A 20,207-nucleotide genomic window follows, 5' to 3' on the forward strand; every position below is an offset into this window, starting at 1 on the left:
TTATAACATACTCCTTACGGCATCTCCTCCAGGATGGCAGTTCCTAGGTTATACAATCTATATTTAAATGCTAAATGTATATCATTGCTCACAAACCTTTACTTAACATTAGGATTCAATTTCGAATCCTTTACACATGTTAATCTTATAATGTGCACACTGATGAAGGCAACTCGCCGAAACGCATCTCTGTTGTCTGCAAACTTAGAATGAATTTGCGAAGCAAAGTGCGGCCACTTTTTAACTTGATCCATTTCTTTATTGTGGTCCAGCACTCTGACAACTATACAAGTAGGAGTGAAGCCTGCTCTTCTGTGCCATCTTTGCAGGCCCTCAGCTGGAGGGTCCCTATAGCAATGGCAGTTCCAGAAATGAGAGAATGGGAGTTAGGACAGGGAAGGTATGCATTCAGATGCCACTTGCTGCGAAAGTGCAGAGAATTCAGCCCACTGAGTTATTGGGGTGTGCATTTATGTAAAAATGTTGCAGGGATCTTTAACCTGCATAAGAGAGGAGTGTGGGAGGCTAGGAACTCTAAATTCATACATTAGTAACTTAATTCAGCTTCGGACACTGCTGTAGTTCCAGAAGTCATTTCTTGTTTAAACATTGTTTTCTCCCAAATATAAGCATTAATTATTCTAAGTGGAACTACTGGCTCCCTGGGCAGGGATAATGTGTGCAAATTGGCAAACGTGTACATGCAGGAAGTGTAGAAAATAACGGAACAACAGAACAAGTGCTGATCAGCATGTGTAAATGGATTGTGCTGCTGTTTAACAGAGGATGGTGCCTACATTTCCTTTATCCCCCTCCATGTAAGTTGTTGTCCAATTGTAACACTTGGCAGCCAACACAAGAATCTCTAATTTTGTTTACTGTCATAATTCATTAATTTCCCAGAAACATTGCGTGTATGTGTGATGCTTGTGGTTGCTGTTAACCAGATTCCTACTCCCAAAACAACAACCTATGTTGCTTACATAGACTCTAGAGCAGTGTTTCCCAGTCCGGACCTCAAAATGCCGAAGAAAAACCATGATTTTGCTCCCTTCCAGCTTCCTGGGAGGGAGCAAAAACATGGACCACTTGTGGGTCCCAAAGGACTGGGTTGGGAAACACTGCGAGAGTGAGAGAGTGAGTGAGTGCTGCTTCAGCATACAAACACACACACAGGCAAGATGAAGCAAATGGCAGAATGATAGGAAACCACAGAACCTACAGCAAAGCCAAACGATTAAGACACAAAACACCAGCTCCACACACAACTGAAATCGAACCCATGACCCTAGAGGGTTGAGGTCACTGCTGTGCTATGGAACCACTCTGTCACTGTGACTTGACAACTGTCCTTTAAAAAAATAAATAAATAACAAATACCTCTCAACTAGCCTGGGATGCATCTGGCGATTACATGTGGATATGCACACGTCAAAAACAGAGTTAACTAAAAGAAACAGATGCAACACAACCTCGGTACAGTCATTTCAAATTTCAAGCGTGCACAAGGGACCAATTAAAAAAGGAAATCAGTGGAATACAGACAGACACGGCAGCGCATTCCAAGCCAAGGGAAATATTGCAGATTACAAATTTCATTTCTTTTATTTCCACTGGAAGAAAGAACTTTACACATTTTTTTCCCAGTACAATGTAATTTAGTGTTTAACATACACCAGGTGTTCTTTGCTCGCAACAGTGAATAATACTGTTAATATTCTCCATTAAAAACAATAGATTGCCAGTGCTTAAAAAATTAAAACATAGCTTGCCTCAATGCCAGAAAGGACAAAGAGGATTCCGGCAGACTGGAGCACTGACAAATCATTATCCGGTACTTAGTGGTGGTAGAAAAGTTCCATTGGTGGGATTAAGTGATGCATTACTGGATAAAAATCCTCTTGGTGTGGCAGCCGGAGCTGCTTCTGTTACGCGCCTTTCAGGAACCTTCCTGCAAACTCTGGGCTAAAAATAGGCAAGTTTTTCTTCACCCGATACCTTTGGATGAATACAAGCTGGATGGAGACGTCAACCTTTTTAAAATGGGACTGAGGGAGGCTGCGTCGACCTCGACCCGGCTACCCCAGTGCAGTGTAGCCGGCTTTATGGAACGCCGAAACTGGAGCACGCAACAGACAACTCCAAGTTCAACATGAGCCCAAGGACACAGAGGGAAAACCCATAAAACATTTCAGTTGGACGACACCGGGGCTGCGCACTGTAGCATTTCGCAAGAACATCTCCAGTTCCAAGACCATCAGCTTCTCCTACACAAATTTTTTCACCTTCATGTTCCATACATAAAAAATGTACAGTTAAAATGGAAAATCTCCAAGTTTGATAAAGGGATTGGGGTGGGGGGCGAGGGGGGGGAATAACCACGGTAACGGTCTCTGCCGTTTTCAATGTCTTTTCAAATTGCCTTTAGGCAACACTGTGCTAAATGAAAATGCAGACGGTATTTTTTCAGTTCTGTTAAATAAATAGTAAAAAAATAACCATTTTTATCCTCACCTAAAATCTGAGGAGCATGGATCACACGGATCTCTTGTGGCCGTGACGTCCACGAAGCGACTGGCCTCGTCTAACATTTATTTTACTCGTACCGTGCCGTAAGATATCCATCTGTGCCTTGTTCACAGTCATTTTTATCAACAGCAAAATGGCCACCATTTGGTTCCATGGGCCTCGAGGGTCTGAATGAGACAGTAGCTTAATGGAAGGAAGGGGGCGCCCTTTCGCAGATCAGCACCCGGCATCCACGCTGTGCACGGTGACAGCAGCCTGCAAGCGGTGCAAGTGGTGCAGTGGAAGATGCGACGAATGCCGGTATGGATGGAATTTGTAGCTCAGCAGTGCTGCCGTCTGGGGGGGCGTGTCGGGCTCCAGGTCCTCGTCATGGTTACCGACGTCCACGCCTGCCGACAGAGGGTCGTTGTTGCCGGGAGGGTTCTCGCTGTCTTCCTGAGGGCTCATAGTGCTGTAGCCTAAATGTGTATGAACACGACCATATTTGGTTAAAAAAAAATTTCCTCCGGTATCATGTGACCAGTAACTGTGTTTGTGAGGTTAAAAGGTGACATTCAGAATATGTTCCTTCGTGGCGTCCCGACCTGTCAAGATTTATCCACAGAAAACTGACATGTACAAGGACACGCGCATCTGTCAGGGAGTCAAACAAGCAGGATACTTTACAGCCAAACAAAGAGTTCTGATGAAACCACCGAAAGCCTCCAAAGGGACTGAGAGATGAGATGTACTGAGACATAGCTTGAAAACATCAAAAAAAAAAAAAAAAAAAAAAAGAGGGGAAAAAACAGGGTCCCTGCAGAATTAATTGCCAGCTAAGATGAAGCAGCAATCTTAAATCCTAATACTGCCAACATCTCACTCCAACACACAGCATTAACCCTAACAGCTAAACACTAGGAGTACAGGAAATTGTACATTGTGGCCCTATCAGATCTGGCCTCCTAATCATCCCCTATATCTAACTGGTGATTTCTCTCCTACCCCTTCACCACCTCAAGTTACTGTGTGGTGAGTTAACTGGCACAGTATGGATGCCGTCGTCTCATCCTGGTGGGGGCTACACAGTGATGGTGGCTGAAGTGGCCCCCCATTATTCTGTAAAGTGCCTTGGGTGACTCGAAAAGCACTATATAAATGTAACATAGATACATACATTCATTCATTCAAATGACTTCACAACTGCTGCCATGTCGCCTTTCCCCCGCTGCTGGTATAGCTCCTGGTTGAAGGGGCTGAGATCCACTAAAATCGAGCAAATGGTCACTTTTGACAGTAGTGCTAGAGGAATTTGACACTAGCACCCCGAATGGCTGACATGCAAGCTTCTTGCTCTGAAAATCCCTCTCTGAAGGGGTGTGTGAGCTGCTGGCCTCCCTGTCTATCGGCAGAAAGCTGTGCATGTGGTCATTCATAGACGGCGTGGAAGGGGGACAACTCTGCTGCATTCCTGAGCTGAATGACAGTGTTTCTCGCCTGACAAACCTCACTCGTGTAAAGAACATTTCTCTAAAATGCAGAAAGCGGAGCCCATGCGGCTTAAGAGAACGGCACGCGCTGTCCTTACCGTGGTCGCTCTCTGTCCCGGACCGGCCCCAGTACCTGCGCCTTCGCTCGGGGCTGTGCGCCCGTCTCTCCATGACCGCCGCGATGAAGCGCGTGTTGCTGACTGGAGTGGGCAGACAACATCTCCGTCACGCCAAACCACGGGCAGCGGGACCAGAGGTCACAGATCACACTGAGCATGTCTTAGATGCGGGGAGACCCATTTTTGACCCTCTGTGGGCTCAACGCTTTTTCAAGGTGCTCCAAAATACTCAAAGTGCGCGCAGCACTTCAGACAAGACGGAATGACCAGATGCCGTCCGGCCTAAGAGCTAAAAGGGGCTAAAATATCTGCGGCTGTGAAATCGGAAATAAAAAACTGCCCTCAATTTGATTGAGAAACAAAATCTAATCGTGTCTGGCAGGCTTTCCGCCTCTGCCGCTCCCCTCTTCGCTGCATCCTAAAATGCACAGAAAGGGAAGGGTTTACGCATTAAAAATAAAAGCCCTCACTTATTCCCCGGTCTTCGTGGCTGTCCTCTTCTCGCTCATTGTCGAGGTTGGACATCCTCACGGACATCTCTGTAGGACAAGAGACAAGTATATGTGTGCAGTACCAAAGCAAATGGGGCCAAATGAAAGCATGTCAAGTTTTAATGCTAACGGAGCTGGTTTTTTTTTTTAAATTCCAGGTGGGGGGTGGGGGTGCATGACGGATGAATTCTCATATGCAGGGATGTGAGACGTGTTTCTGAAACGGATTCCTGGCCCCTGCATGGACAGCGTAACAGCGTCGACACAGTATTAACTAGAAAGGCGTGACAAGGGGACTTTCTCTGTAACAACCTCTGTAATTTCTCGAGTCTGACCTAATAATCTGTGCTCCTCGTCTCATTAGTAGAGACTCCCCGGACCTCGTCTGGGGGAGGTCAGCCTCTTCACAGAAGCTTCAGTTAATTTACTCATCTCCACCGGCGGCCCCTCGCACGGAGGCCGACGACCCAGAATGCACGGCTGCCCTACATGTCAGGCCCCGGACGCCTCCATCGCTGTCGAAAGACACTGTGACAGGTCCTGCCAGCCTTTGTCCCCCTTTTACAGTCACTTCTGCTATATTGACCCAAATGTAGCAGATTTTCATTTACATTTTCAGCTACTAACCAGATGCTGATGGAATCAGTTCATGTAATGGCCCTGCAGTACCACTGCACAAAATTTGTGGGTGTGTGAAGTAGCACGTCCAGATTAATTTATTTAGGAAAAATCATCCAAAAGAAAATGAAAAGTCAGTCCACCCCCGACCAGAATAAGTGGTTAGAAAGATGGATGAATTTTTTAAATGAATACGGAAATCCATGATGAGCAGGATCCTGCCACTAGGTGGTGCTGTGTGTCGGTCCGCTGAGCGGAGAAGGCGAGCTGGCCGCTGCCTCGTCCTCCTCACCTTGCGCGGCCAATGGGGACATGTGCTGATGACTGCGGCGGTGGATCTGGTGCCGGTACGCGTACACTGCCAGGACCAGAACCATGATGCAGCCCATGATGCCACCGGCCACTGGTCCGACCGGCGCGCTCTTGATCGTGCTGAGAGAGGCAGCCTCATCATCTGTGGGGAAGATATGGCACAAATGCAGTTATCAATTGTATTCCAGTTGCTGAACTGTAACTCCGTAAGATCTCTGACAGAATGCAGTGAGCACATTGCATCACTTCAGATTACATCTAAATCCTGCGAGCTGCACGGCAAACTAAACTGCTAGTTAGTGCCCCTAAATCCCTAAGCCTGATGACCCGTCAGTATACAACCTTGAGGGCCACAGACAAGACTACTTTCAAGTTAGTGCTGATAAAAGAACCCAAGGCTGTAGAGAGATGCTAGCTGGAGATCAGTGAAGATCAGACAGAAAAACAGATGGTAGTGAGGATTGGGGGAGGCGAAGGCTGCTAGGCTTTCTTGGGCTTATCAAAACCTGTGGATGGAAACTCACCATGGTCCCCGAGTCCCTCCATGTAGGGGCTGCGGGCTCCCACAATCCCTCCAAAGCACTCCTTCTGCAGGGCGCAGTAGGGCTTGTCCAGGTGGGTCTTCCCGTCGCTGTCCACCATGCACCACTCGCAGTCCAGCACCCCGAAGCAATCACTGCAAGCACAGAAGCGCATCGCGGTCAGTCGGCATATTAATTTCTCCTCGCTCAAGTTACTGTGAGGGTAAGGAGCGCACACTGATACAGCACATTGCCACACCCACCACACAATAAACCTCAGGGATTGGAACCCAAGTGCAGCCGTGCAGCAGTGTGAAATTTTTTCCCCAGTGGCTAGAGTGCCAATCCTGCCACCAACCCCCAAATTTTCCCAGAAAGTTGGATGACCTGCTTGCAGGACAGGATGTAGGCAAAGCAATTGAAGTTTAGGGCTTTGCTCAAGGACCCAACGGAGTAGAATCACTCATGGCATTCATGGGATTTGAACCAGCAATCTTCCGATTGCCGACACAGATCCCTAGCCTCTGAGCAACACACCCACAAGTCAGTATAAGACCTTCCTATAAATAAGCTGCACACGTCACTGTTTCCGCTGGTGAAATCTGAGCAGCCCTCCTGTGGCAGGACGGGGGCTCACCTGCTAGTAAACCTTTGGCTGCAGTGAGTGTTGATGCACTGGGGCAGGTCCTGCTGGCAGGAGTCGATGAGGGAGGGGGGTTCCTGGTACACCTCACAGCTGGGGTTCCTATGACAACATACATGTGAGACATTACACCTGTACACACATCCCAGGCTCACAATCACACACCACTAAATATATGACATTACTCAAACCTGGTTAGACATCCGACTCAATTTTTTTTCCACCCATTTGGTAGTGGTGCACAGAAGTTCTCTCCCTTACCCCAGTATAACTTCCTTTAGAAGAAACATCTGTCTGTTTTATGTAGCTCACCTATTTTCTGCACTGGTGAGATTGCCGGTACACTCATTGACCTCCAGGGGGCACTCACATGGGCACTCACACTCGTTCTGCTCCATCCTGGGAAAACAAAGAAAAGCAGGGTTGTGATATTTTGTTGTAGCTCTAAATAAACGCACTAGTAAATGGACGATTGGATTGATGACAGGTGGAAGCTCCTACGTCTGCGAGAGCAAACTGAACATGTTGTTTATGCTAGAGAAGACATATCATGAGTGGAAAGTCTGTGAGACGTGCTGCAGACTGGCGCCCCCTACTGACCTGTGACAATTAAGACACAAACGGTCGACCGTACTGCAGGCACAGAACGCCAGGGAGTCGCATGTCTCGTTCACAATGCCAGCGAAGGCGTTGGTGCCCGGGATGCGGGTCAGCCGGTACCGGGAACAATGGCTGCCGTGGACCAGGTTGGTCAGGTCACCCTGGTGAGCAAGAGGATTACGGTAATGAGGCAAACTACAAAATCTAAAAACTCTTATGGGTTATAACTGCGAACGTAACAAAATGAATGATGCAATATTACAAACAGCCACTAGATGAGGCTGTAACACAGATGAAAATCCAAAGATGTAACATGAGGGTCCAGGGGTAGCACAGGTGCTGCGGCGGGGCTGGGGGCCGCTCTGCCCCACTCACCACAATGCTGGTGTTGAACTTGTAGAAGCGCTGAACCGTCCGGTCGCTGAAGCTGTTGCACAGGTTCTTCTTGACAAAGTTGGGATGGTTGAGGATGTCATTGGCAACCAAAGGCTCCTGGCCACAGGAGGAAGAGACGGTGTCAGGGTTACGCCTCACGGAGGGACATGACAACGCTAGCCACAGAAAGACAGGGAGAGAGGTGAAAGCCAGAGAAGAGGGGGGACAGAGATGTGGGCACGACCTCTGACCTTGTGCGTGATGTGCTGCTGTTCGGCGGGGGCGTGCCCTTTAGGGTCGATCAGGGTGGGATGTGCGACCAGGTACCCTCTGTCTTCCATAATGAAACACCTTCAGCAAGCGGATGAGAAGTCAAACCAAAAGCCACCGAGACACTTAAAGATTCGTCGTCATCATGACAATGTACTTAAGTCAACAATTCAACCAATAAGGCAAGATCACTTGAACAGCACAGGCGTGAAGCCATTTAGTAACCCCCCCCCCCCACCCAACAATGCACACAGCCAGATAGTAAAATTATGCAATTGATCCCCCCTAAAAATTTACTCATGTTCCCTAAGTCAACAAAATGTACCCCAATGACTTTGCTACACTTAAGGAGCCCAAACGAGCCCCAGGAAGGGGAGACTTTCTTAGGCCTAAACAGAACCACCCAGCTGCAGCTTGGCAGCCCAGGCCCGCCGGACCCGGTTTGCACCGTCGGCTGTGTGTACCGGATTTTGTTGCCTTTGTCCTGGTTGCAGATGGGCAGCAGGTCGAGCAGCACCTTGTAGAAGTAGCGCAGGGTGAAGTCGATGCCCATCACTGCCACTGCGGAGCCAGGGGTGGCCTGAGAGCTGGGGGGGAACAGGATACAGAACAGTGATACTTTATTGATCCCCATCCCGCTCTCCACGAGAGAGAGACGCAGGTGAAGGCAAGCTTGCGAAGGGTTAGCCAGCGTGCAGTGCTCCTCAAGTAAATTGGGGGTTAATGGCCTTGCTTAAGGGCTCAGTGGATGGGTCAGTGTAGTGGCCTGAAGATTTGAACCAATGACCTCCCTATCACCGGCACAGAGTCCCAACCCGCTTAGCCACATTCCGAGACAGACGAGACCCATTTACCTCGTTAAACAAACAGGAACACATATTCTTTTTGTTTCAGAGTAACGTGCATTTTTACAGCTCATCGTATTTCAGTACCACTTCATACACAAACAAAATTGCTACCAGCTACACATTTATGCAGTTCGTCCTTTGTTATGAACACCCCCACAAACTCTGAACACGTAAACTGCACAGCCAGTACTCCACCAATCCCCCCCCCACACACACACTGAAAAAGACCGAACCAGAAGGAAGGCCGTTTTATCAGGATAATAGATGGTTAGATGGCTACCATGCACTTTGAAGTCATTCCTCTAATTAAAATATGGTTAAGATCTATATTTTGTTTGAAAGCAAATATAGCTACTTGTGATAAAGAGGTTTCTGTGACCATTTCAATGAAGGAAGGACAAGGAGACAACATTCCACGTCACATGATCCCCCACAACACGATTCGTGCCGGCCAAATATGTTAGCTCATCATAAATTCCATTGCCGCTCCCTAACGTCAAACAGGCAGGGCTATAAAAAGGCCCCGACAGCAAGACCTCTGATGGGTTCTTCGGCTCCTACCTGGAGACGTGGATGGTGTGGCTGATGCTGACCACGTAGCCAGCGCCACCCACATCCAGGTAAGGCCCAGTGAAGGTGATGAGTCCCGGATTGGCCACTGCATGCTGGTACCTGAAAGTTCCACAGACCGGAATTAGCCATAACCCATGCAATATTCTGTCACCCTACTCAATAAGGAGATACATGTCCATCATTTCCAGGTAGCTTCTTTTCCATTATAAATTTAGTTCTACTGAAATTCTTCTTTTCTCCCCAGGAGCCTTTAATTACGTAAATTACTGCTTTACACACTCCAGATGGATATCCTCATAATCTCATCACTGTCACCCAGTGTGATTCTGGGAATTTTTCTTAGAGCGTCCCCAGAAACTCACCACTGTCTTCTAGTAGGGTCGAAGGATTTGTCCATGAGAGATCCAGGGTAAATGCGTAGCACCCCACTGGGAGTGGCCACGTAGCGACGCACGATGTAGCAGTTGAGGCTGCTCATCTCCATCTGGGTCATCCATTCGTCGGTTATGTGACTGGTGGCCATGACCTCATTTCTGACCGACGACTGGAACACGATGAGAGCACACAACAGGGTCACATGACTGCTCCACCTACATGCGCGCCGCTAAAGCATCTTTTGGGCTGATTGACCCCGACCAGTTCACTTGGGGAGAAAGTCGAGCCGCTGAGGAGAACCCTCTCGATAACATGAGGGTCTGGTTTTTTTTGGGCCACTGACAACGGTACCTTGAGCCCCGGGTTGGCGATGAGGCGCGTGCTGTCGCTCAGGTAGGCCGTGTAATGCTCAACCATGCGTTTGGTCTCCGGCTGGCTCAGGTGCTCGTATGGGGAGGAGAAGCTCCCGGCGGACAGCATGACGGTCGGGCTCTCTGACGCACGTGGAAGGGAGAGAAGCACCACAGAGAAGACTTGGACACAAAATAATGTGCCTGCACACGACAGAACGGCTGATGGGTAACTGTGAGGATAATTCTCAAGTACGAATGACCGGAAGGTAGCTATAAACTACCCGTCACTGTAACAAATGGTGCAGCACCCTCAAACGCAGAGAACGGACAAAGGCATCCGTACGCTCGTGACCTCTGACCCTTGACCTTACCGACTGATGCGAGCTGTTTGAAGTGCAGGCAGGAGTTGGGCTGATTTAGCAGATCCAGCCGGTGGTAGAGGAGCTTGCTGCTGGGAACCGTGTTGAGGTTCTTCAAGTGCTTGACCGGAACTTCGGGCTGGACGTAGACAATGCACAGGATGAAGCTGGTGTCCTGGACCTGAGGAGGAGACAACGGTTCCTCAAATACTGCCCATAAACCACATCAGCGTAGCTACTGGCGGAGATACACTCTCCTCCAGTGAAAGCGATTCACTACACCATTTCTCATATAGCATCCGAGACAAACCCTCTACACCCAGTGTAATGACACCCACAGGGACAAACAGCAAGTCTACTTGCATTTAAAGCCACAGAAAGCATGACTACCATTGCTAATTAGACCCATGGAGATAAGCTACATTTATCCCATACAGAAACCAACAATACTTCTGCTTCAACAGGCCCACAAATGTAAACACTGCATTTACTATCCAGATCCGCATAGAAACATTGACACTGAAGTGTTTTTAAATGCTAAGGGGCGCTCTGTTAGATTAATGCATTATGCTTCAGAAGGGAACAGGCTGACGGAGGTCAGCCCCCCATTATTCGGAACAAGTTCAAAATCGGCAGGAAAAGCCCAGAAGGTTTTCCCAACTACTCCAGGTGAAATGGAGACATTGTCTTTAGCGGACATGTACATGTACAGGCACCGAAGTAGAGGTCGTGATGGAGGATCAAGATGAGCAGAGTTTTTCAATCCGGTCCTCGGGGACCCCCAGACAGTCCACGTTTTTGCTCCCCCCCCCAGCGCTCAACATGTATGCTACCAGTTATACAGTGTTCTGGACTTATTGTTTGGCTCAGGTGTTGGGAGCTGTCTGGGAGCAAGAACATGGACTGTCTGGGTGCCCCTGAGGACCGGGCTGAGAAACACTGAGGTACAGTATCAGGAAGCCTAGTGATGGTGCAGTACCAGTTTCCAGGCGTAGCTGACGTTGTAGGAGTCCCGGCTGGTGTCTCGCAGACGGGTCATGTGCCAGGACAGGGAGGAGTTGACAGGCACCACAATGACCTGGCTGCCCAACGGGAGGCTGCAGGATACATTTACATCGTTATCACTTAGCCAGTGCCTTGACGATGGGGGTGACGAGATGGGGTCATCATGCCAGAACAACCCAGCGCGATCCAGACAGAAAACACAGGACATTTCTTTTATATAAAGTCATGTCTGACGGCAGAGTGTCAACATGCAGTTTGAGCCCGACAACCCAGTAATCACCAGTCACAGACATGTTATTACAAGCTGAAGCCGAACTTCCTGCGTTTGATTTAAAAGCTCCGACAACAAGAGGTGCTGAGCCTTAACAAAGACTTAACGATCTGCGGCGTTCGGTGTGGAAATGTCACCGTAACCCTTCTTAAAACTATGGTTGCAGCAGTGACGGAACATTCGAGTTACAGAACGGGCGAAACGCTAAAACCACTAAGCAAGACACCAGGGGAGGTAATTTGAATAGCAGATCTGTATAAAATCAGTTAGTGTTTTTGGAAAAAGCATAAATAAATCGAAATGAAGCTAAATGCAAATGCACTTACAGGAGTATAAACCAAACCCTGAGCACCTTGCAAGACCCCAAAGCGTGTTCGCGGCGAACATGCGACTCCACCAACCTGAGAATGTTCTGACGCACTGTCTGGAACCCGGGGATGTTTTCGTAGTGGATGATGTCAGTGTGAAGGGGGGGCTCTGTCATCAGGTAGGGCCGGGTGAGGGAGGGGTGCATGAGGGTATATCCTGGAAGATGTGTCCCGTGTTAGTTCACCAGGGTAGCACAACAAGTATGCGCCCAACGCGTCTCCAAGCAACCAGACAACCCATGTCCCCGCTGAGGTATTTTTAGAAATAAGGAAGTTATAAAAGACTACTGAAGGATATAGTTTAAGCAGCAGAACCTTCCACTCCATCTTTAAAGGTTCCTGACATGGGTCAAGCCACTTGTATTACAGGCACACGAATCGCACCATGCAAAACACCCACCTTTGTTGTCTATGAGGAAGGTATACGAGGCCAAAGAGTCCTGGTAGTATGTGACGTCTTCTAAGATGTAGGCCAGGTTGACATCAACTCCCACAACGCCGAGCAAGAGGTTTCCGAAGTAGCATGGTCGACTTACGGTCATGATGAAACCTATCGCATGGTTAGAATTGACGAGGCGGCAAGATGTGAAAAATCTACGTGCTACACTGAGCCAACACGTACATTTTCATATAACATCCCACAGCCATAATGTTGTCTATGTTGACAAAAAAAAGCAGATTCTGCACACTGACCGTCACCCATTGGGTCAGTGTAGGGCAGGCTGAACACGGCCACGTCAATCATGCGGTTGGGCAGATTGATGTAGAAGCGCCCCACGCTGGTCTCCAGGTTGCTCAGCTGGTTTAGGACCATCATGCTGCCCTTGACCACAGGGAGGGCCGAGCGGTCCGGCACGCCATACTTCGCCGAGTTCTGCTCTGCCAGGTCCCTCAGAAACGCCAGTTCTTTAAGCCCAGTCACCCCCTCTACTTAGGACAAGGGGACAAATCGGTTAGACTGCATGACATTAGCGCGGAGCCCTACCTTCGCATTCATCTCCGGACCTAGCCGGAATCCGTCCATTTGAGAAGCTATACTTGCCGAACGTCTATTTATCTTTTGCTCATTTCTCTTTCAGGCGGGTAGGCGGAAGAATTCGTGAATCAAAGGCGGTTTTAAAGAGCGCACGGAAATCCAGGGAAGAGCGGAACACGGCCTTTAAATGCCGCATTAATTATCATCACTGGATTATAATTACATAAAAGCGCACGCTATTAATCTTTAATAAGCCTCTACTGTCCTGAAATTCTATTTCAAATAGAAAAAATACATTTAAAAAAATGGGTCATTGGCACTACTTATAACTAAACACAGACAGGGATTTCTTTCAGATCTCTAATTTGAGGAAGCAGGTGAAGGACCACACCCCTCCCTCCTTAATCCTGTTGGGCAAGCAGGACGTTCCTTTATTTGATTTAGCTTCTCTCCACAGTTCTTAGCGTGGGCTTCCATACAAACTGCCTTGCTGCCTGCTAACAGTCAACGTCGATTAATTATTTATCAGTCTGGCAGACACGCAGAGGCAAGATCAAGCATTAAAAAAGCATCACCGTCTGCTGTTGTTGTTTAAAGGGAGAAGACGATGATTTCCGCGGAACATCCTAGAACGATTAACAGAGCTGCCACAAGGGAGCTGCGGATGGAGCAGAATACTTGAGGGGGGGGTCGCTGAAACCTTACCGTTCATGAGGGCGTAGGTGAGAATCATCACGGAGTTGTTTAGGTGGCGGTTTTCTTCTTTCACCACACTGAGAGTGGTCTTTTTTTCATACTCGGATGAGTGCCTGGAGGTCATGCCAGAGGACAGGTAGATGATCACCAGATCTGTGGCTAGAAGACAGGGACACACCCGAGCGTTCAGTTAACTTCAGTCAGACCTCACAAAAAAACATGAAATATTAGGAGTCCCAGCAAACGGGAATGTATTAGATGTCGGGACTCTTACTCATTTGCTGTCGGGTGACGTTGCTGGTGTTCCTGAGGAGCTGAAAGGCTTTCTGAAAACCTAGAGCATGCTGGGTGGGGCTGTCAGAGGCCTTGATGTTGCTGATGAAGGAGGCCATCTTCCTCTTGGTCTCACTGGTGGTGGGAGACAGGAAGCTTTTGTAACACTGGTCCAAGGAGCAGGAACGAACGGTATCTGCTACCGTCAACACCGAGATCTGAGGAAGACACACACACACACACAGACCAAACAAAGCGCCACCACAAATCAGTCTCCACCACTGCAAGGAAATAAAATCGGCAGAACACACTCTCACGCGGAGTCACAAAGCACCATAACAGCACTTCCAGAAATCAAAGGCGGCAAAGGCCAACCTTGTCATGCTCATCAATGGAGTTCAGGATGACCACAGCGGCGTCCCGTGCAATCTGAAGCTGGATGTCTGTGATGGAGCTGCCGTGGTCAATAATCACCACCATGTGCTTGGACTGTGGCCTCACAGCGGAAACATACACCGGCCTACAGGAACAAATACAGGATAATTTACAGGCCCAGTCTATGCAGTATCCAGTTCCAGTTGAGATAAGAGTAATACACTTAAGAAGCTTAACATGTGTGTACTGAGGGAAAACCTGTAGCCAGTGTCCTTAATTAACCCTTAGGCACTTGTCTAAGGGATCGATTTCTTTCAGCAGTGTTCAGACTATCATGCCTTTCAGCTGTGCTCCAAGTGAAATGGTCCACTGAGTTTATATCACTCCATATAACTGATCATGCGTTGTTTAGTTGTTTGGGGGGGACAAAATAATCATGAACTAATCCTGCAAAATGTGGTGTTAATTTCCCCATGAGTATCATGCTTAGAACCAACACTAACACCATTTAAATCAGGGGTGGGGAACCTGATCCATGGAAGGCCAGTGTGGGGGCGGGCCTTTTGGATGACCTCACAATCAGCCAATAACAGTGGGTTCCCAGCACTGGAGTTGAAAACCGCTGCTTTATTATTGGCTGACTGAGAGGTCATCAATAAAACCTGCATGGAACAGGTTCCCCACCCCTGATGCAAATGGACCGGGTTTAGATTAAGTATGAGTGTTGCTCTGTTTATTCAAATAATGTTTTACCTTAAAACTTCTCAAACTCAAGCTTGCAGTCTACTTCATCGTTAACAATGCATTCTCAGGTTCTTGTGAGAAGAGCCTTTATTGTAATAGTCAAGGGTTAGGTACTTACAGCTTGCTATGTATGACAGTCTGCAACCAGCGGGCAATCTTATACAAGCAGACCACAGAAGCCACATACAAGCACCAAGCGTATGGTGTGCCTTCCTGGGCACGGTCTGTGACTCAAGCATCTGATTCCGTTTCCTTTAGTCAAACCTATTGTGTCTCTGAAAATTAAATCCACTCCAGCAACAAGAGACAATGAAGTGTTGAGTGTTACCACTCAAGTCAGCTGGGTTTGCTTGGCAACATACGCAAATGAGACGCAGCTTACTTTCTGGCTACATATAAGCTCGGACGTGTCGTCAGTGGGCCGCATGCAAGATGATCACTACAAATGAAAGTGCTGGTGTTGCGCTGCGTGTGTGAGAAGTCGACCTTTTGTCAACGTAAAACATGAGCCGTTAAACTCGGCTGACCTGCTTCTGTGCTCATAGCTCCCCTTGCAGTGGAATTTGTGGGCTGGAAACACTGTAAATATGCCCTCCTCAGAGCTGAAGTACTGCCACTTGATCCCAGGGTTGGATTTGAGGTTGTCCGCAAGCACTGGATAGAGGACAGAACACTTAAGTTAGGCACACAATTACACTGCATGGTGGACTGAACACTCAGGTTGGATGAGACGATTATAAAACTTTTTTTTATATAAAAAAAGAGCCCATTCAGCTAAATACTGAAAATAATTCTTCCAGTAGACTTCAAACTGATAAACAAGGTCTTCTGACTTCTGGTATTCCCTTTCCATTTCCAAAACATAAAGCCAGAAATCTGTTGACATTAAGAATACAGAATAAAGCAGTGAGTGCCTCACCACACATACTCCAAGACCGCGCACGTAGGTTAGCGGTTAGTGTGTAGTGAAGGTTACCTATTCAGCCGGACTGTGGGGGTGGGAGGGGGGGGGGGGGCGCACGACACTGTGTGTTCAGTTTCAATCCCTTCACAGTTTCTGATTACTAATGGAAACCGACACGATGATCTCCTCTAAATGCCGGGGAATGGAGGACAATCAGGAGCGGCTTGGGGCTCAAGTGGCAGTGTAATCCCAGGAAAGAGTCAGAGCAGCTGGACTGCGTTAGGCGTGGAGGACCAGTGCAGCCGTAGCAAGCAGAGAAAGTACCCCTTCAATCAGCATCAACTCCGGGCACAATCAGGCAGTCAGGACTGAACCAAGTCTAAACAAAGACCTTCACTGCAAGTCAAGACCCACGCTGCACTTCCCTTATCATGCCCCATACAGGATTTGGGAAAACAACATCAACAATTCGCGCCCCCCCCCCCCAAACAGTCAGTCTTAACTTCATGCAGATGGGATCAAGGGAGATCTTCCAGCCTCCAAAAAAATGGGGAAAAAAAGCCGGCCCTTCAGAGAAGGTATCTAAAGAGCATCACAATTCACTAGAACAATCTGCGCATTCAAAATTTACCCTATGCTCCTCTAACTGCAATGCAAAACTGCAATGCAAAACACCGTATGGATAAAAGCCACAATGGCACGGCAGTTATGATTTTTTGGAAGGTTTCGGCGTTCATTAAAAACAAATCGGGAGCTATTGCTAGGCTAAAGAGAAACCCCACACCCATTCTGTGGGAAACCTAAAGACGGATATGAGGCACAAGCACAGAGTGCAGAGCATTAATCCTCCACATACAGGAAACCATGCAGTGCTTTTATGGGAAGGCATATATTTGCCCAGTTCAACATTTAAGAGAGGGATTATGAGCACCTGAACAGGAATGGTGAGAAAAGACACTGGGTAAGCCAACAAGTTAGGGAGCCGCCTGAAACAGCCCCCACCCCCGTGATAAACGATCTCAAAATCAGCCAAGTGCCTGGAACAGAGTGGTTCCCGGAGAAATAAACATATTAAGGAGGGATGGCTGCGATAGGCAGGGGTCCACAGCCCCTCGATGAGGAACAGGGCCCCTGATTACAGGAAAAGCTGGCGGTTGCACACCATCTCGACTGCATGCCTAGCGAACTCCGTTTGGGCCTGGGGTCCATTAATCTACAGGAGCAATAAATATGTAGACATCTGAAGATCTATCAGTCTGCCTTTCGTGCACAGCAACATCATTCACATGCAGGAGAAATTTGCACCGTTATATTCGAACACTACGGCCAAACTTTGACATAAAATACATTTTAAAAATTAATAAAAATTTCATGCACAAAAGGAAACTCCAGTTCTGGAATTCTGTTGCCATGGCAGCTCTATAAGGTAACTGCCTCTCCATATTCAGAGATGGCATGGATTTAAAGCAGATAAGGGCTGGGAGCGGGCTCATGGCAGTTTACCTTACACAAAAATATTCCGAGGGCAGAACAAAAAAATGATTGGTTCAGAGAGTGGGTCCAAGGAACTAGAGGTGGGACCAACCAATCAGATGTCTTGGTCTGGCCTCCTCCAGTCGCTTGGGTCTGCCTCCTCCACAATCTGATTGGTCGGCTTTCTAAACCAATCATTTTTCATTCTATCCTCAGAACATTTTTGCTAAGTAAAACTCCCCCGAGCTGGGTGTGGGTGCTCACCTGAATTGAGGTCCCTGCCAGGATTGAAGGCTCGGCTGTTGACAGTGGGGGACAGTCGATCGCAGCAGATGGTTTTGGATACATTCGTGTTAAAATTGCCATCAAACCTGAGAACATCAAAAGCAGTAGTTATTTAGCCAGAGGATAGTCAGTGCACAAGCCCTCACTCACCCCTACTTGTCATTCCATCCTGCATCAATAAAGTTACCCATTCTTCTTTCGTCGTGATGCCATCAGTATGCAACCTCAATAAAAAGTCATGAAAAGCAAGTTCCACATAAGTATTGCCTTTATCTACAATCAACCAGAACAACTCTGGTCTTATGCAACTTGCCGCGCTCACCACTAAAAGCCCAGCTTCATACGGATCAACCCAGTCATGCTCTACAGTGTGTAAATTAAAGGGCGGGCATATTTTTCAAATTGGGGGGGGGAGAGATGGGGGGGGAAACTGACTGAACATGCAGAATCAGAAAATTATATATTTTTTGAGATGGGAGGTGCCTGATTTACCTCAATTTTCCTAAAAACTGTTTAAAGCATCTCCCATCCTCGCATGTCTCATCTCTCTGCTTACTTTACGCTGCCCCACCCCCACTCACATCCAAGCCCTAAGCATGCACCAAGCGAGTTTCGGGTTTCTCAGCACACGTGGAGCGGCGGGCCCAAGGGGTGCAAGCCTGAACCGGCTGACAAGCCGCATCAGCACCCTGCTCCCCGGACGGTGACAGACGGCTTTAACAAGCATCCAATCAAAAGTGCATCCTGAAGGGGTGCACATCCCTCGCTCTTTGATCCCCCTACCCCCACTAGAAACAGTCCTGGAATTGTGTCAGCTCCCAGCGACTCCCCGTCCGTCCGTCTGCGGGAGGCATGCATGGTTGACGGACGCGCCGATCAACAAGCCGCTTTGAACTCTGGCCACTGCTTGGCCATCCAACCCCTTGGAAAACCATTCCCCATCCGCACAGCTGATGTCGGGGCTCAGTGACGGAGCGCAGAAGCACAATATGTGACTGAATGCAACATCAAAAGGGGATTTCTGGTGAACCCCAAGACCTTGGGGAACTTCATAAGCAAAACAGAAACTGGGAAATCAACCTTGTTGTTTAATTCTGACCAGCACTATTCGAAGTCCTTGTGACACCCTCCACAAACTTCGCCGATGCCCCAAACCAAGACAAAGTATAACAGGCTTGCTAAGTCGCAGCCCTTGAGAAGATGGCACCCTTGGCCAATGTTGCCCGATGGGTTGACCAGCATTGATGTTAACGTCACCACCTCCCATGTCACGTTCGGCCCTATTTGATTCAGTCAACTGACAGAAGTCAAGCTTCCCAAGCAATCAGCATGGTAGGCTTTTAGAATGAGTACACAATCACGGAGGCCAGTGTTTCTCAGCCATGTCCTTGGGGAGCTCCAGACAGTTGATGTGCTTGCTCCCTCCCAGCTCACAAAACACCTTTTACCGGGTATACAGACTGGGTAGCTGGGAGGGAGCCAAAACGTGGCCTGTCTGGGGGCCCCTGAGGACTGGGTTGAGAAACCCTGCCTTAGGCTACACATGATTTTGATCATGGAAAAAAGTATACAGTTGTAATCCTGCTGTGACCTGATTGCAATGGACTGAATCACAGAAAAAACATAATATAAGCTGGACTGATTTTTGTGGAGATTAAAGACTGTACACTTTGAAGCAATGACTTGTTGCTCTCCCTCTCTTTTAGGTCCAAGTCTTAATATTTACAGGTCCTTGCAACATACCCACCCATCTCACCCTGCTGGGACTGGCAGCAGAGTAATAACAAAAATTCTGGGATGCAATTCACCATCTGTGGCCTCAGTCCTGGCCTTATGGCTTGATCTGAGAGGGCGAGCAACTCATAGTTCAAGATAACTCAGTCTGAAGTCTGGGGACAGAGATAAAATTCTCAACAAAAATAAAAAAAGCTGACAGACATGAAAAATGCAGCAGAAACTGTTCCAGTAAAGATTAAATTGAAAGTGCACCTTGTGAGAGTGGCCCTCGCGGAAACTGATATCAGAAGACGTTCCCGAGAAGCTGCTTTCATGCCGGATGTTGAGATTGAAGAACTACATCTAGAACCGCCTATGGTACTAGAGTCTGGGCGCTAACACGTCGGCTGAGAGGTACCTCAGATGTCCTTTCCATGTAAATTTCATATGATTCTCCATAAATCAGCAAAGCTGCAAGCCAGTTGGACACAAACCTTTTAAGGTCTGCTTATGAATATATAAATATACTTCTTATGAGATTTATAAACAAATGAGATGATCCTTTACTTCACAGCCCTGGGGCTGAGGGTCTTGCTCAAGGGTCCATGAACACATGCCTATTTCGCTGAAGCCAGTGCTCGAGCTGAAGACCTTCCTGTCACTACA

General features: G+C 48.0%; 1 protein-coding gene across 2 annotated transcripts in view; it reads right to left on the bottom strand.

Annotated features, from left to right (window-relative positions):
- Nucleotides 1-1,586: 1,586 nt before the first annotated feature.
- The window catches only part of LOC125716732 (VWFA and cache domain-containing protein 1-like), a 39,987-nt gene continuing 21,366 nt past the window's right edge, over nt 1,587-20,207 (bottom strand). For both annotated transcript variants that reach the window (XM_048989359.1, XM_048989361.1), the window contains exons 4-27: nt 17,805-17,911; nt 15,691-15,817; nt 14,420-14,564; nt 14,046-14,262; nt 13,781-13,930; nt 12,793-13,026; nt 12,500-12,649; nt 12,133-12,256; nt 11,435-11,552; nt 10,468-10,636; nt 10,095-10,237; nt 9,731-9,912; nt 9,357-9,467; nt 8,412-8,534; nt 7,929-8,028; nt 7,678-7,794; nt 7,303-7,463; nt 7,015-7,101; nt 6,697-6,804; nt 6,063-6,214; nt 5,519-5,680; nt 4,588-4,656; nt 4,097-4,198; nt 1,587-2,987 (exon numbers count right to left, since the gene is read on the bottom strand). In XM_048989359.1, the coding sequence (XP_048845316.1) occupies nt 2,746-2,987; nt 4,097-4,198; nt 4,588-4,656; nt 5,519-5,680; nt 6,063-6,214; nt 6,697-6,804; nt 7,015-7,101; nt 7,303-7,463; nt 7,678-7,794; nt 7,929-8,028; nt 8,412-8,534; nt 9,357-9,467; nt 9,731-9,912; nt 10,095-10,237; nt 10,468-10,636; nt 11,435-11,552; nt 12,133-12,256; nt 12,500-12,649; nt 12,793-13,026; nt 13,781-13,930; nt 14,046-14,262; nt 14,420-14,564; nt 15,691-15,817; nt 17,805-17,911 (3,400 nt within the window). In that variant the 3' untranslated portion in view covers nt 1,587-2,745. The remainder of the gene's footprint in view (nt 2,988-4,096; nt 4,199-4,587; nt 4,657-5,518; nt 5,681-6,062; nt 6,215-6,696; nt 6,805-7,014; nt 7,102-7,302; nt 7,464-7,677; nt 7,795-7,928; nt 8,029-8,411; nt 8,535-9,356; nt 9,468-9,730; nt 9,913-10,094; nt 10,238-10,467; nt 10,637-11,434; nt 11,553-12,132; nt 12,257-12,499; nt 12,650-12,792; nt 13,027-13,780; nt 13,931-14,045; nt 14,263-14,419; nt 14,565-15,690; nt 15,818-17,804; nt 17,912-20,207) is intronic.

Source organism: Brienomyrus brachyistius, chromosome 21 (genome assembly GCF_023856365.1).
Source record: "Brienomyrus brachyistius isolate T26 chromosome 21, BBRACH_0.4, whole genome shotgun sequence".
NCBI classification, from domain to species: domain Eukaryota; kingdom Metazoa; phylum Chordata; class Actinopteri; order Osteoglossiformes; family Mormyridae; genus Brienomyrus; species Brienomyrus brachyistius.